General features: G+C 40.2%; 1 protein-coding gene across 1 annotated transcript in view; it reads left to right on the top strand.

Moving 5' to 3' along the window:
* LOC121527007 (protein NLRC3-like) overlaps window positions 1-10,206 on the top strand; it is a 53,272-nt gene extending 43,066 nt beyond the window's left edge. Inside the window, 3 exon segments of the mRNA XM_041813640.1 lie at window positions 3,591-3,755; window positions 4,342-4,388; window positions 8,814-10,206. Of these exon segments, the coding sequence (XP_041669574.1) occupies window positions 3,591-3,755; window positions 4,342-4,388; window positions 8,814-9,202 (601 nt within the window). The 3' untranslated portion in view covers window positions 9,203-10,206.
* Window positions 10,207-15,115: the final 4,909 nt, after the last annotated feature.

Genomic DNA, 15,115 nt, shown 5'->3' with positions numbered 1-15,115 from the left:
TTCCATTTTTATAGATCACCTTTTAACAGGCCTCTCTCAGGGTTTTCATGTTGGTGTTCTAACTCAGCCATCAGTGACTTATATTGCAAAAAATCTGCAGTCAGCACTCTATGAGCCAGATATAGTCTCAGCTGTTAGAGAAAGAAGTGAGAAAAGGCTATGTAACAAGTCCTTTTGAGTCTTCTCCTTTCCCAATTTTCCGCACAAGCCCCATAGGAGTAGCTACAAGAAAATACTCGGGAAAGAAACGTCTCATATTTGACTTGTCCGCTCCATGCTCTGGCCCCTTTGCTAGCGTAAGCCTAATAGTCTAATCCCCCCTGAACCTTTCTCCCTCCACTACGCCACAGTGGACAACGCAATCCGGCTCATTAAGCTCATCGGGCAAGGTGCTTGGCTTTCAAAAGCGGATATCACCGATGCCTTTAAAATTGTACCAATCCATCCTTCTCAGTGGCCCCTTTTCGGCATTAGATGTGATAAAAAATATTATTTCGGTGTGTGTTTGACTTTTGGGTGTAGAAGTAGCCCCTGTATTTTTAACATGATCTCCGAAGCTCTGTGCTGGATGTTGCTTAACAAGATCAGGATTCCCTCAGTGCTTCACTTACTTGATGACTTTCTGTTAATAGATCTTCCCCATGACAGCTCAGGCTCTTCCTTAAGCAAACAGAAGCTATGTTTTCAGTCACTCTGTGTCCCTCTTTCAGTTGAAAAAACTTGAGGTCCTGACACTCGGCTAGATTTTCACTTTAGACACCATCTAAATGAAAGCATCTCTCCCACTAGAGAAACTCCAGCGCATCCGTTATATCTCTAAATCATACAGTGCAGCAGAAAGCATCACTAAACGACAGTTACTTTCCCTTCTAGGTCACCTTAACTTTGCAATGAGGGTTATTCCACAAGGGTGCTCATTCATATCATGCTCATTCATGCAAGACATGTCCTCATCTGTGCCTAACCTGCACGATTTTATTTCCTTAGATGAGGGGTGCCGCTCTGATTTGCGTTTTTAGTCCCTTTTTTGTGATGACGTCGTTCATTCTTCCGATTCCATGCAGTTTTTCACAGATGCCGTGCCCTCCGTGGGTTTTGGAGGGTTTTACCAAGGTCAGTGGTTCGCTGACCACTGGCCAGCCCCCTTTGCCAATCTCGAACAGTCATCTGCTCTATTCAAGATTTTCCCCATCTCAGTCATGTGTCACGTTTGGGGTCACCTTTGGAAATGCAAACGCATCTCCATGCTATGTGATAATCAAGCGGTCGTCTATATAACCAATAAAGGCTGTTCCTCCAACAAAGATATAATGCCTTTCATGAGAAGCATTACTTGGTCAGCCATGCAGCATAATTTCATCATTAAGGCTCGCCACGTACCAGGGCATCTTAATAAACTAGCTGATTCTCACTCTCACTTCCACTTTCAGACCTTCCAGATCCTCTGCCCAGAAGCCAGCTCAGTTCCCATTCCAGTCCCGCCCCTCTCCCAATTAAATCTCCATTAGTTTTCAACCCTATTCAAACTTATTTAGAGTCAGCAAAAACCTGCATGAGAATGTAGTAATATTTCTTTTCCCAATTTAACTTTCTTTTCAAGCCACTACGTTATCTATTTAAAAAACTCAAAATGTAAAGGTGCCTGTACTGTTATGGTAGCTCGTACAGACACTCTATTTTACCCTTTTAAATCCATGATCAAGTACCTCGCTGTTAGACCCCGCACTAGCCCTAATTCTCCTCTTTTTCTCACCCCGCAAAATCTTCCTTTATCAAGAAACTGGTTCAATCATCACCTAAAACAGCTGTTCTCAAAATGTAATCTGTCCACTCACCGCCATTCAGGACACTCCTTTAGAATAGGTGCTGCAACAACAGCTGCCTATCAAGGCATTTCATCTTCATCCCTGCAACTAATGGGTCATTGGTCCTCGTCAGCATTCTCTGCTTATATTCGTCCTGATACCAAAGCTGTGTTGGCCAACCAAAGGCATTTGCAACCTTAAAATACTTCGATAAGACTGTCATATAACTGGTGGTGGTTTTAAAATTTTCTTATTCTCATTGCCTCTAATAATAATTTAACCTGTTTAAGATGTTCTTTAGAATAATAATAATTACACAATTTTCAAAGAATATTAAATAAATAAACTAATAATAATTTAGTAATTATAAAAGTTAGATATATATAGCTATGTACATAATTAAAAATAATTAATAATAAAAATAAATATAAATAAAATTAAGTAATAAATAAACCTTGAATAACTAAATTAACCTACCAATTTATATCAGATAATTTGTTGCAGGTCACATTTGAGGTTGCAGAACCTGCGAATGCCAGACCTTTTATAGATTATTAGGTGGTCACATTTGAGGTCACAAGAACCTGAAAAGATTATTAGATGGTCACATTTGAGGTCGCAGAACCTGCAAATGCCGGACCTTTTATTGATTATTAGGTGGTCACACTTGAGGTCACAAGAACCTGAAAAGATTATTAGGTGGTCACATTTGAGGTCACAGAACCTGCAAATGCCAGACCTTTTATTGATTATTAGGTGGTCACACTTGAGGTCACAAGAACCTGAAAAGATTATTAGGTGGTCACATTTGAGGTCGCAGAACCTGCAAATGCCAGACCTTGTATCGATTAGTAGGTGGTCACATTTGAGGTCGCAGAACCTGCAAATTCCGGACCTTTAAACATAGGATGGTCACATTTCAGGTCTTACGGCCCGAAAATGCCAGATCTGAACTATCCAATCAGTCTTTATCCATTGATGCTGGCTCATTTCAGGTCTTTGACCTGCAATCGTCAAACGCATAACAAACGCATCATGCAATCTGAAATCATCAAATATAATAAAATCGCTTCAATGCCGGTAAAATGATACCGATAAATAATTTAAAAATAAAATAAAATATAATATCAAGATTGACCAAAAAAATCAAACATCTTGATGATAACAATAAACAATGAATAAATAGGCTAAACAATCTCGGGGGTGTTAAATAAAAAACATAAATAAAAATTCCCGAACCTATACTTTTCTGCAATATCAAAATAGGATAATTAAGTTATTATCTAAGAATCATAATAATGAAATGTACTCTATTCCTGCTGCACCCTTATCGTCGCTCTTAGAAATCTCACTGGGCCCAAAGGTAAGAATGGTCTTCTAATCAAATGCCAGCTCTCCCTCTCTCTCTCTCTCTCTGTGTCTCTTTTTGACTGACAGGGTTCACAACGGAGTCTTACGCCAAAGACATTTGATTCATCATAAAACATTAGAATAATTTTCTTTGTAAAATAAAAGACTGATCACGCTTCTATTGTCTCTCTTGATTGAAATGTTTTAAAGCTTCCTTTGTCAACTCAGTTGATGAGTGGATAATGTGTGTGGAAGGCTTACTGTATGGTGACTAACAGAGACTAAAGAACATAGACACTTGGTCATTGAATAGTATGCTATCCTTAAATGTTGGCATTCACAGTTTGTTATTTCACCAGTGTGCATTTACTTACATCAAACACTCAACTACTCTTTATGACTCAGTCCCATCTTCATTGATGTAATTTTTTTCAGATTGAGTATATGCAGTTTGTCAGAGATCAGCTGTGCTTCTTTGGCCTCAGCTCTGAAGTCTAACCCCTCACATCTGAGAGAGCTGGACCTGTGCTACAACAAGCTCCAGGATTCAGGAGTGAAGCTCCTGAGTGACCTTTTAGAGAGTCCACACTACAGACTTGAGTCTCTAAAATGGTCAGTAAAACATTTATGTCAGCTCATGTTGTTTGAGAAGTGTTTAACAGGAGGAGTTCATTGTTGTTTATATGGAGTATCCCAGCTTTTCTAATTCTGCTACACGAGCTCCTAAATCTAGCAGTAAGAGTAATGAGTTAGAAACTAAGAATGAGGAGCACTGGTACAGAGGCACTTGTAGTAGAGATGAACACCACTGTGATTTAAATCTCAGGGTTCTGCAGTGATAGCACGACTCAGAGGAAGGCTCAGTGGTAACCAAACAAATCAGTCATGAACTCATCTTCTCTATTATTGATCTGATTTTATTTAGCATCATTTTTGATTTACAACATTGAATTCAAGCTGCCTTTGGGAAAAAAAAATGGAAAGTTACAGTGATTTATGTTTTTATCCATTTTTGAAACAGCTTTAACAACCCATTTGGTTTGATTGGTTAATCTTTTTAGTGCAGGCACAGATTGTGAGATTCAGTGGAGATATAATCTGTTGTAATGAATTTGATAATATGATGTACAAAAGACCTTAAAGTTAGCTAACTTAGAGAACTTTTTTTTTCTCCCAAATGGATCAGTAGTTTTGGGTATGATGACGTGATCACAGCTGATGATGAGAAAAAATGTGAGTTTTGAAACGATGTATCCTTCCCCAAAGAACTTTATATCAACATCTGATTTGATAATCAGCTGTTGTTTTTTCTTAAACTTTGTTCTTACCTTTTTTAAACAGCTCTGAAGGCCAAACACTTCTCACTATCAGGAGACTTCAATGTCAAAAAGGATGAGAAGGAAAACCTTCATCTGCTTGATGATAAAACGGTGAGGAGAAAAAAAACATATGCAGTGTGATCCATTAGCCACAAACTACTAGAACTGAAAATGACTGAGATTTCACCACTGATAGAACACATTTGTGACCGAAGCCAGATAAAGTTCCTGCAAGTCGGCATTCTGCTGGTTGAGAAAAATGGATACAAAGTCGTTTTCTTCAAAATGATCATTTTCCGTTTTTTCTCATTTTATGCAAGTCCGACATTTAAACTACTAATTCGATGAAAAAAGTAACACAAATGTGATATTTAAAAGCGTTAATTTTGTGTTTTAGAATGCCCTATTCTTGCAGTTGCTGAAAGGATATTGAGGGGAGGGGAAAGTGAAACTGCGGGGTGATAATTGGCTACTCAGTCTGCCATTGTTCCCAGTTTCACCCATTAAGATGGACAATAACAAACACCACATGGCTCAAACACCACCCCCCTGGGCACGTATACAGCTGTTTCTAGTTATCACCTTTAACAACAAGCATCAAGATGCACCCTGGAGCGAAGAAAAGTAGAAGAGATGATGAAGAAGCAGCAAGAATTATCGACAGACTTCAGACAACTTCAAGATCACTCGACAGGGCAAGTTTGATGACGGCGGAGTTGCTTTGGGAATATTTTGATGAGCAGTCCGATTCAGAAGCTTGGTTTGGGTGGACTTTATTTAAATGTGGCCCTATTGTTCGAGCCCATCTCCCGGCCTGCCTGAAGGTAGGAGAAGTCATGAGACTTTGAGCCTGTTTTTCTCAGAACGAACAGGAACTAGAAGTTAACATTCAAATGAGCATATCTTTGTAAAATATGCTCAGATTAAGGTGTGTGATACACCATTTGAAAGCTTTGAATCTATGCTTTCATAATGTGTAAAAAAAAAATCAAAAATGACGTCGGACGACTTGCAGGACTTTTTACCAGCTTTGGTCACATTTGTCCAAAATGTCAAACAGAAAATCAACTCTTAGTTTTATTCAAAAGAATTCTTAATGGACATTCCTGGATAATATTAAAGAGACTGAATGACTCAAGAACCAACAGAAGTGTAACAGTGTGACAATCTAATATTCTAGGAAAGCTTTTAGGCTGGTTCTCATTTTGGAAGGGAGAATTTCCAACCATGGTTTCAGTCCTGATACGATCATTAAACAGTAAAAAAGCATCCTAACAGGATGTAGAAAAATGCCTTTATCAGAAATGTACTGCTAGGTCTACAGTGTTACAGTTTGAGTTTAGTATTCTAGCACTCAGAAATAAATCAATCAGATCAACTCTACTCAGACAAACAAGAAGTGAGCCTTTTGTCTAACTAAATAACATTCTTCTTCTCTTATTTCCAGGCTCCAGTATCCTTCTCACCTGAAAAGACTGACTCTACATACAGGTAATCTTATAAAAGGTTTTTCCAGCTTCATTGATGGTTCATCAATTTTAGAACCCACTGTTCATCATCTGATAATAATACGACTGTATCTGAAAATGTAGAGGGATTTTAATGTCTTCATTCTAAATGGAACTGTGTCTGTTAAACATCAGTAATTCACTGACTGATGACTTGGTGAGTTTGAAGCAAAGCTCTGCCCTGTATAAGACTGTCAGCAGTTAAGTGCTACTGTGACATAAATATGATATGAAATGAAATCAAATGTAGATTTGAAAGTTACCAGGTCATGTGACCAGCAGGTGGTTACATATAATTGAAGAACTTGTATATTTGAAGAATTCAGAAGTTCCTCCGTCTGATGCGTCTGTGTGAAAGGGTTGCATAAATTCAGACTGTTGCTGTTACAGGTTCAGGTGTCCTGGTCAGGGTGTGTTCCAGTGTGCTTCCACTGGGCTGGTGTTTGCTATGGCAAAGGAGGCGGAGCTTCAGTACAAAACTGCCAAATGGGATGAGGCTCTCCTCCAATCAGCTGGAAAAGTGGCTGCAGGGCCGCTGTTTGACATCCAGTCTCCTGAAGAGGCTGTGTGTCAGCTCTACCTCCCACACTGTGAATCAAAGGAAGGTAGAGTAAAGGCTGTCTTTAATGATACATCACTGAAAATGTTCAATGAACATGTTTGAATTATCCTGCAGTGATCTGTCTCAGAGTCTCTCTGCTGTCAAAGCCCTCTCATTCTTCATTTTAAGTCAGTAAACCTCCCTACAAGTGATTTGATTCAGTGTATAGTGGAACCGTGCCGGGAGCTTTTCAAAACAAAAGCATTCTGTACAAATGAAGAGAGTTTTTCTAAAGAAGTGCTAAACCAGACTTTTACCTCTAAAATCATGTACCCTGTTTATCATTCATGTGACATGTTGTTAACCTGCAAGCAAACTAAAAGTAAAGCCATGTCATGGACAAGACGTGTATCTCACATGTCCAGTCTGAGATGGGCTTGAGAATGCCACCCCCAGCAGTCTCAGCCTAAAGCAGAACAACCATGGTCTGGTCCAAGTCTGAGCCAGACCCAACTCTACATTTTAACATTGAGGAAAGTTTTAAACTTGCTCTTAAAGATAGAGAGGGTTTCTGCCTCCTAGATGTTCAAGCGTAGATGAATCCAAAGGAGAGGGTCCTGATAACTGAAGACCTTACCTCCCATACTACTTAGAGACTGAACTGACCACGATAAGGCCATCATACTGGGAGCATAATGTTTGAGAGGGGTAATATGTGGCTTTATGAGCTCTATGGGGACATTTACATCATTAAGATTCATTCATTTGTTTGTTTGTATCCACATGAGTCACTACTGAAATAGGAACTACTCTCTCTGGGTTCCACTCAGACAAACAATAAAAATCCACATGGACAACATTTAAAAAGTCCAAATAGAAACTAGACAAAAGTAACAGCACTAATTAAATAATTGTTAAATACCAGGACAGTAACATTTACAACTGACACTATTACAACCAAGATCAATCCTCCGGCTTTCAGACAGGTAATCTGTCATGCTCTCAACTCAAAATTCAGTTTGAATAAAACCCTCTTAAATTGTATGTTTCCTGATAAAACAGTGTGTACAGTAGCTACACAATGACACAGCGCTGCATAACAAAGATAACCAGGAGATTCTACAGTGATGATGATGTAGATTCTCCAGAGCTGACATCAGGAGATAAATTCTGACTCTCAGTGGTAACATGCTCTAATCAAACCGCTCTGTTCTGTCCCAGGACTGCTTGTTGATGGAGGCTTGTCTGTTGTCCACATCACTGATGATGGGATGAGCTTCTTGGAGCCGTTGGAGATCACAGACACACATGTGGTTGTGAACGTCCCTCACCTATCCCTCTTTGGCCTGGTCTGGGATTTTTTTAAAAGGTTTCTGGGAAATTTCCTGCCAATAAACGGAGCAGTCCTGCTGTTCCTCCGACCTCTGACTGTAAGCACTAAAGTGCTCTATGTGTTTCTGGTGCCAGAAAACGTCGACATGGACAAGGTAAACTTTAATGTCATATCTATTATTTTAACGGATTTCTCTAAATCAGAGCATAACCTTTGTATTCGTGTTTGGAAGAACCTCATGCCCCTTATTAATACACATCCTCTGACACCTTTTCTTAAATGTTTATTTTTGTTTTCTGAAGCTCATTGAACAGCAGAGAGGGGCAGATAATATCCAGACCTCTTCTCAATGTCCTCTCAGCTCTGGTCAGAATTACAGCGTCCACTGTGAACCTGAGGACTTAGAAGTACAGCCACAGGTGGGATAATCTCATTCACTTCTAATGGTTACAAACAGATTTACCATGAATATAATTTGGGCTCATATTGTTTACAAACTCATTGATAGTCAGGCTTAAAGATTTCTTTAAGGAGTTGGAAAATAACAATTTGCTTTAATATTTCCAGCATGAACAATTCAGCATGAATTATGGACCAAATTTTTTCCCAACATTTGAAGTTTTCCTCACAACAAACCAGGAGAAAGTGACTCTGACAATCCAGGACCAAGACGGGGGAGAAGTCTGGAAACGTAATGTGTTTGTTACAGGTAACATGACTCCATCCATCTCTCTTTGGGCCCTATAGTACACCCTGTACAAAGAGTGTTGGCCTGCGACACAGATAGGCATGACTCAGTATGAAATATCTCTAGTGAGAGCCCAACAGAAGTGGTTTCAAGTGCACAAAGATTACCTGATGTGAGAAAAGATGTAATATTATTTATTAAGTGATAAAATTCTGTAATACTGAAGAAATCAAGTGTGAAACAAAGGTCTTTTCTGTGTTTTTTTTCAGGTGCAAAACGGGAAGCTCTGCCAGATGTTGTTCAAGCAGAGGGCAGGCTCCCTATAGGGGACAGAGTTCCAGCGGAGGACAGGCTCCCTATAGGGGACAGGGTTCCAGCGGAGGACAGGGTCTCTGCAGATGTGAGGCTTCTTTCAGTTAGGGCAGAGTTCATCAGAAGAGTGACAGATCCTGGTCTGAACCAGCTCATAGACAGACTCCTGCAGCACGGTGTTATAACTGATGAAGAGATGCAGTCCTTCCACACCAAAGCCAGAGCAGACAAAGCTCGGGATGTGATTGATTCAGTGCGAGGAAAAGGAGCTGAAGCCAGCTCAGTCCTGATCGCCTCTCTTTCTGAGGTGGATCCATGGCTTTACAGAGCGCTGAACTTAACATGAAAACAAACAGAGATCTGAGGGGTGTGATGATGTTAAAAGCTGGCTGCTTTACAATTAACCCTTTCAATGTTGGAACCTTGAAATGAGATGGATAATATGAGGATGAAATACTTCCTCCATTGCAGAGCGCTGAATTATTTGGCCAAGGGGCAACATAAAGATTTCACTTGGGCCTAAAACTGAACTTTGTGGTAAACCACAGGTAATAGTAGAGGTAGAGGACTGATGACCTATGGTGACCACAAAGGTTCACTCTAAAGATGAGAATAAAACCAGATAAATGTAGTGTCCCTGATGCCCACCCAGTTTCTAAGAGGTTCAACAAAACCAGCAGGAACAACGGTATCAAAGGCTGCACTGAGATCTCAAAGAATTAAAACCTTCCCCTCCCTTCTATCTGCAGCTAAAAACAAATCATTGGTCACCTTGAGGAGGGCCGTCTCAGCGCTGTGACCAGCTCTATGAGCAGACTGGAATTTCTCAGAGGTTGTGATTAGACAGAAGAGATTAAAGCTGTGCTAAAACCACCTTTTCTTCAGCTCTGGATACAAATGACAGTTTTAAAATTGATTAAAAATGTTTAAAACCAGAGAGGTTAGTTTTCTTTAAAAGAGGTTGGACCACAGCGTGTTAACAGAGGGAATTTCTCCTTAAGTCAACGAATTGTTGATTATTAATCAAATACAGGGACCCACAGTTTGCCCATTGTCGGTCTCTTGCAGACTCAAACCTGTTGGCTCCATTGGTGTGAATATGTGCTTCAGCTCCAAGACTTTCAGTGGGGGGTCAGCGATAACTGGTATGAGCGAATGTTAAAACCAGTAAAGGATTGTAGCTACTCTTGGTGGAAAGGAAAGCCCTCTCCTAACAGAAGCCAACAGGCACCACACAAAAACAAGAAAGTTTCTGGTCCAAAGATGTACAAGTCTGTGTGATCCTGACTGGTATTAAAAAAAAAAACAGATGCTATGGTCCGAGGTGACCTACAAAATTGACCCCAGAGACTATCCTCTGTGGTTTCAACTCATGAGGGTTTTTTGATCATATATTTGATATCTTTTACTTGTTTTTCCATTAAATTATTATCTATTTTTGAACCAATGTGTTTGCTTTTGAATTGATTTTACATCATTTTTCACCCCTGTAATAACTTTTAAAAATCATATAATCCATTTTAGCTGTAGATAAAGTTACTTTTACATGTAATCTGTTCAGTCTAACAGCTTGATTATCAATCTGGCTTTGTGAGTGATTTGATACATTTTTGTCTGAGCTTGAAAAAGAATTAAAAGGTTTTCTAAAACCGTATCTCTTCCTCTGGTTGGACTTTATCGCTAACACCGTTGCCGTAACCTCACACACTCTCAGGTTTTAAAATGCGTCCATGTCTTGTTGGATTGTTGAGGACGCAGATTCATCACGGGAGGGTTTTTCTTCCGATCACACAAGGCCCCTTTTGGTGAGTGTCAAGAATCAACATGGCTTCTCACTCTTCTTTTCTAAAACACAGCAGGCCCATTTACACACATTCAAAGAAGGTTGATTAGAGAGATATGCATCTCTGAGCATCTCTACAACATGTACAAGTGAGTAAGGATTAAAACAGTCCTCATAACTTTTCAATACTCAGTATTTTGTCCTGGAGCTTGTGTCACAGTGTATATGCTCAATGATCACAGACAACTTCTCTTTAAATCTATAATAGGTTTTATTAAACAAAGCAGCATCAATAGGTTATCAATGACACTTGATTAAAAAAGAACTATTATAACTACTGAACTACATCAAACAAACTGTTTACAAGCAAAGCCTGGTGAAGTTGTCAGAGAGAGAAACAAGACAGCTGATGGTCTTAAACAGCTGAGTGGTTTCACACATGTAACTTTAAAGATGGTGGACTTAGACAAAGGATGGAGAGAGAAACTTTAGCTGTCAGCTGTAAACTCAGAACGATAACCTCGCCACACAGAAACTCAGCAGACAGACTTGAATTAAACGGCAGTCACACTGGTTTCTGTGTAGGAGAAGGTACTACACTGGACATAAATGGACACAGCAGAGTAAATCAACAACATGTGACCCAGGTTATTTTCCGTAGTTTTAAACGAAAGAATTCCAGATTTACGGATGTTCCCTAAATGCAACTTGAATTTACGAGCGTCCTTGAAAGCACCACCTGCAGAAACGACTCCTGAGAGAGAGAAACGTGAGCAAAGTGAAACTTTACTGCAGGATGATTACAGAGCCTGAATTCAAGAGAAAAGTGTGGAAAAAAAACTGCAGTTAGACTGTGAAACCTGATTTGATAAGTTCATGCTTGATTTAGAGATTATAGAGTCACTAAAGTGGAGCTGGCAGTGAAGCTAGTTTTCATGTGGGAGACAGTCATCAGCAGAAACTGGCGGGTGTTTTCTCACATTCACCTGGATTTCCAGGTGAGTTAACAGCTGAAGTTAGCTTAAGTATATGTATTCCAAAGTCAAACATGTTATGCTGTGATTCATCTTATTTGAAAAGTTAAAAAGTTAAAAACAGCTGGGAAATTGTATACAGAATAGAGTGCTGAATATGTTTTTCATGTTGTCTAAAAGGTTTAGCCGCTACTGTCTTTTGTGTAACTGCAGCCTAGCGGCTATGTGCTTACCTTATTGCAATGCAATTATTATTTCTTGGTGGTGTGTTTAGGGCTGATAGAAGTTTAGTCATAAACTAAAAAAAGATAGTATAAGGACATGTAAGCCAATAAAAAATGTAAATGTGAGTTATAGTTGAGTGACTTGTGGAAAAACTAAGACAAAGGAGTTGTTTCGTACATGTTTACTGTTGTTGGTTCAAGTCACTCATTGAGCTAGAGAAAATAATATTAGGACTTTGGAACTGTAATGCTCTGCACACTTGTGTGTAGGCTGTTTTTCTTGTTTGTTTGTTTGTTTTGTTTTGTTTTGAGGGGCGATTCAGCTGTGGCCTGGGTCCATGTGGCTAGGAGGTGCTGTCATTTCATCTGGATGCAGATCTTTGAATGCTGTGTCGTTCCAAGGGGCGGTAGGATGCACATCACATGGAAACTTACTGAGGAGCTCCCAATTTTATTTGCACTTTAATTTTTTTTCTGAGATCTCAGTATATTTTTTGTGTTTTTTTTTGGCCAAAAAGCTATAACAAAGACTGAAACACATTTTGAGGAACAAAGAGTATATATATTCTATCAACTTTAAGGGTAACTCATAGGATTAAAGGACAATTTCCTTTGTACTTATAAAACAACAAGAAACCATTTTTAAAGGACAATTATCAAAACCTGAGACATATGAAGAGATCAATTTTTTTTTAAACAAAGGGTTATTTATTTTATAAGTATGGAAGCCCATTTCCACCACTTAAAATATATAAAAAATGTGAAAGTTAGGGGATAAAAAAAGAAGAATCCTAAATCGAAATTATGAGATAGTCAAAATTAGGAGATAAGTCGACATTATGACAAAAAGTCATACTTATGAGATAAAAAGTCGAAATTATGAGATAATATGTGTGTCTATGCAGCAGTTACAGTGACTGTCCTGCATTTACAGGTCTGTAGCAATCAATGGAACAGAGAAATGGATTGTAAGTACATTGAGGACTATTTTAAACGTGGCTATACAACAAATGAAATACTTTGCTGGCAGATTCTCATGGCATATTAATAAGTAAACGTACCCTTGAGAGGATTTAAGCAGGAAGCAGCTCTGGAGAAGAAAAAACAAAACTGATGTGGCCGAGGTAGCAACCTTCATTGAGCAGCAGCTGGAAACATCTGGTCAGTGCCTTGGTTACAGATAGATGCATCAAAAATGCTGGTTAAATGGAATTGTGACTGGCCGAGAAACGGTGAGAATATTGCTTCGTTTTTTTTGATAGCGAAGGTGTTGATCTACAATCAACAAACCGACTGCGGAGGGGTGTGTATCACAGCTGTGGCCCTAACTATGTCTGGCATATCGATGGATACGATAAACTTAAGCCATTCTTAAGCTAGCAGTGGATGCATTGATGGGTTTTCTGGGAAGATTATATGGCTTGAAGCATATAAAACAAACAATGACCCAAGGATCATCGGTGGATACTTTATGGATGCTGTGATCAGTGCTGGTGGATGCCCTGCCAGACTCAGACTTGATTTAGGGACTAAGAATGGCCAATGAGGAAAGGGATCGATTCGAGGGGCGACAAATACACCGGGTGCATAAAGGTCTTTGACCCGATGGTTAGGTTCAAGGTCGTCACTGCTGTAAAGATAATGGGTTCTTTGGCATAGGGGACAGACCTCCTTTCTACAAGGTTGTAGTCTCAGGTCTCTGTTGGACCACTGTACCCTGGTTTGCAGGTCGTTGAACAACGAATATGACATCAGAGTGATGTCAGACCCTGTGTCAAGGACAGCATCACACTCAAGTTCATGTTCAAGAGTAGCAGTGAGATAAAATATCTTTGAGGTGTCTTCTTGAGTAAGGTCACACAAGAACTGGGGAAGTGGTGGCTTGTACTTCACCTGATTTTCCTCCTTTCCGGCCTGAGGGCCAGGTGGAACATCAGAAGATGTAGAGTCATTGAGAGTCAAGGGAAGGCATTTTCTTTCTTTCTGCTTTTGGAGTTTCTGGAAATGGTAGTTAAGGGTCTTTAACTCCTTTCCAAATAACTCTAGAAGTTTTGACTCTGTAGTGACAGGGTTGTCCCTCTCAGGGCCCTGTTGGTGATGTTCACTCACCTCTCCTCTGAATGAAGCCTGACGAGAAGAGTTGCATGCTTGTCTAGTGTGAGGAGAAGAATCGTGGCGATTCTGCCGTTCTGCCCCCCCCCCCCTCCGTTGTGGGGTTGAGAGTTTCCTCTGTGTTTGGGGTGAGAACTACCTCTGTGGGAGTTGGGAAGATTTCGCTTAGCATCGAATCTCACCTGGTGATGGCCTTTGTTGAAGCGCTGATGTTTTGGGTGAACCTTATCTTGGATTAGTGGGGACCAAGAAGGACTCAAAGGCAAAGACTTCATATCAAGAGCCAGGAGTGCGCTGGGCTCTGTCTTCTTAGTGAGGCTTTGCTTGTGTTTAGCGAAGCCTCTTTCAGCTATTTCACAAAGCTGTTGGCTGGTCATGGTCCGAGGACATGCAGCGACGCCGATATGATAGCTGACGGTAGGGTGAAGGTTTTGAATGAAGAGAGTCTTGAAGTCCAAGCTCTCTTCCATTTCTGGTTCGTTGGTAGAACCAAAGAAGGCTTCACGTAAGCGCCATCGAGGGTTTTCAGACCTTTCCTGCTTAACTGTCAAAGCAGCAGAAAGACCTGATGGATTCAGGTGGTCAGAGAACTCCTCAATGATTGCTTGGCGGAGCAAGCCATAATTGTTCCTGACACGGTAAGGTTGTCTTTGGATGAAGCTGCCAACTGTTCGGTTGGAGGTTATCTTAATCAGATAGAGCTTATCATCCATGGTGGCACCTGTAAACTTTCTCAGGTAGTACTCAATGTCATCTAAGTACATTTGAGTTTCGTTAGTTCCCTGGTGCTCAGTTTCAAAGCGTGGGATGTTCCTTGCGATCTTATCAAGGTCCCTATCAGAAGGGCACAGCAAGGAATGATCAGGAGGAGAAGAATAGGAAGGATGGTTGAAGGATGACCTCATAGGGTCGTAAGAAGTTCTGTCACGATGTTGTGACGAATAGAAAGCGTCCCGTGGAGCACGGCTCAAGGATGAGCTCTCAAGAGTTCGACCAGGTCTCCTTTCACTCGGGGAGGTTTCCTCCATGAGCTCTTGGTGACCACAGTCAAGTCATCGGAGAGTTTGTAAATCCCGCTGAAAATCTTCCATGTCTTCTTCCTTTCTTGCCTGTTGTTTATGGCAAATATTCACCTGCTCTTGGGCTTCTTTGAGCTGGTGTCGCAA

Source organism: Cheilinus undulatus, linkage group 19, assembly GCF_018320785.1.
Source record: "Cheilinus undulatus linkage group 19, ASM1832078v1, whole genome shotgun sequence".
NCBI classification, from domain to species: Eukaryota; Metazoa; Chordata; class Actinopteri; order Labriformes; family Labridae; genus Cheilinus; species Cheilinus undulatus.
The sequence above is the reverse complement of the archived record's forward strand: the minus strand, read 5'-3'. Positions and strand labels throughout refer to the sequence as shown.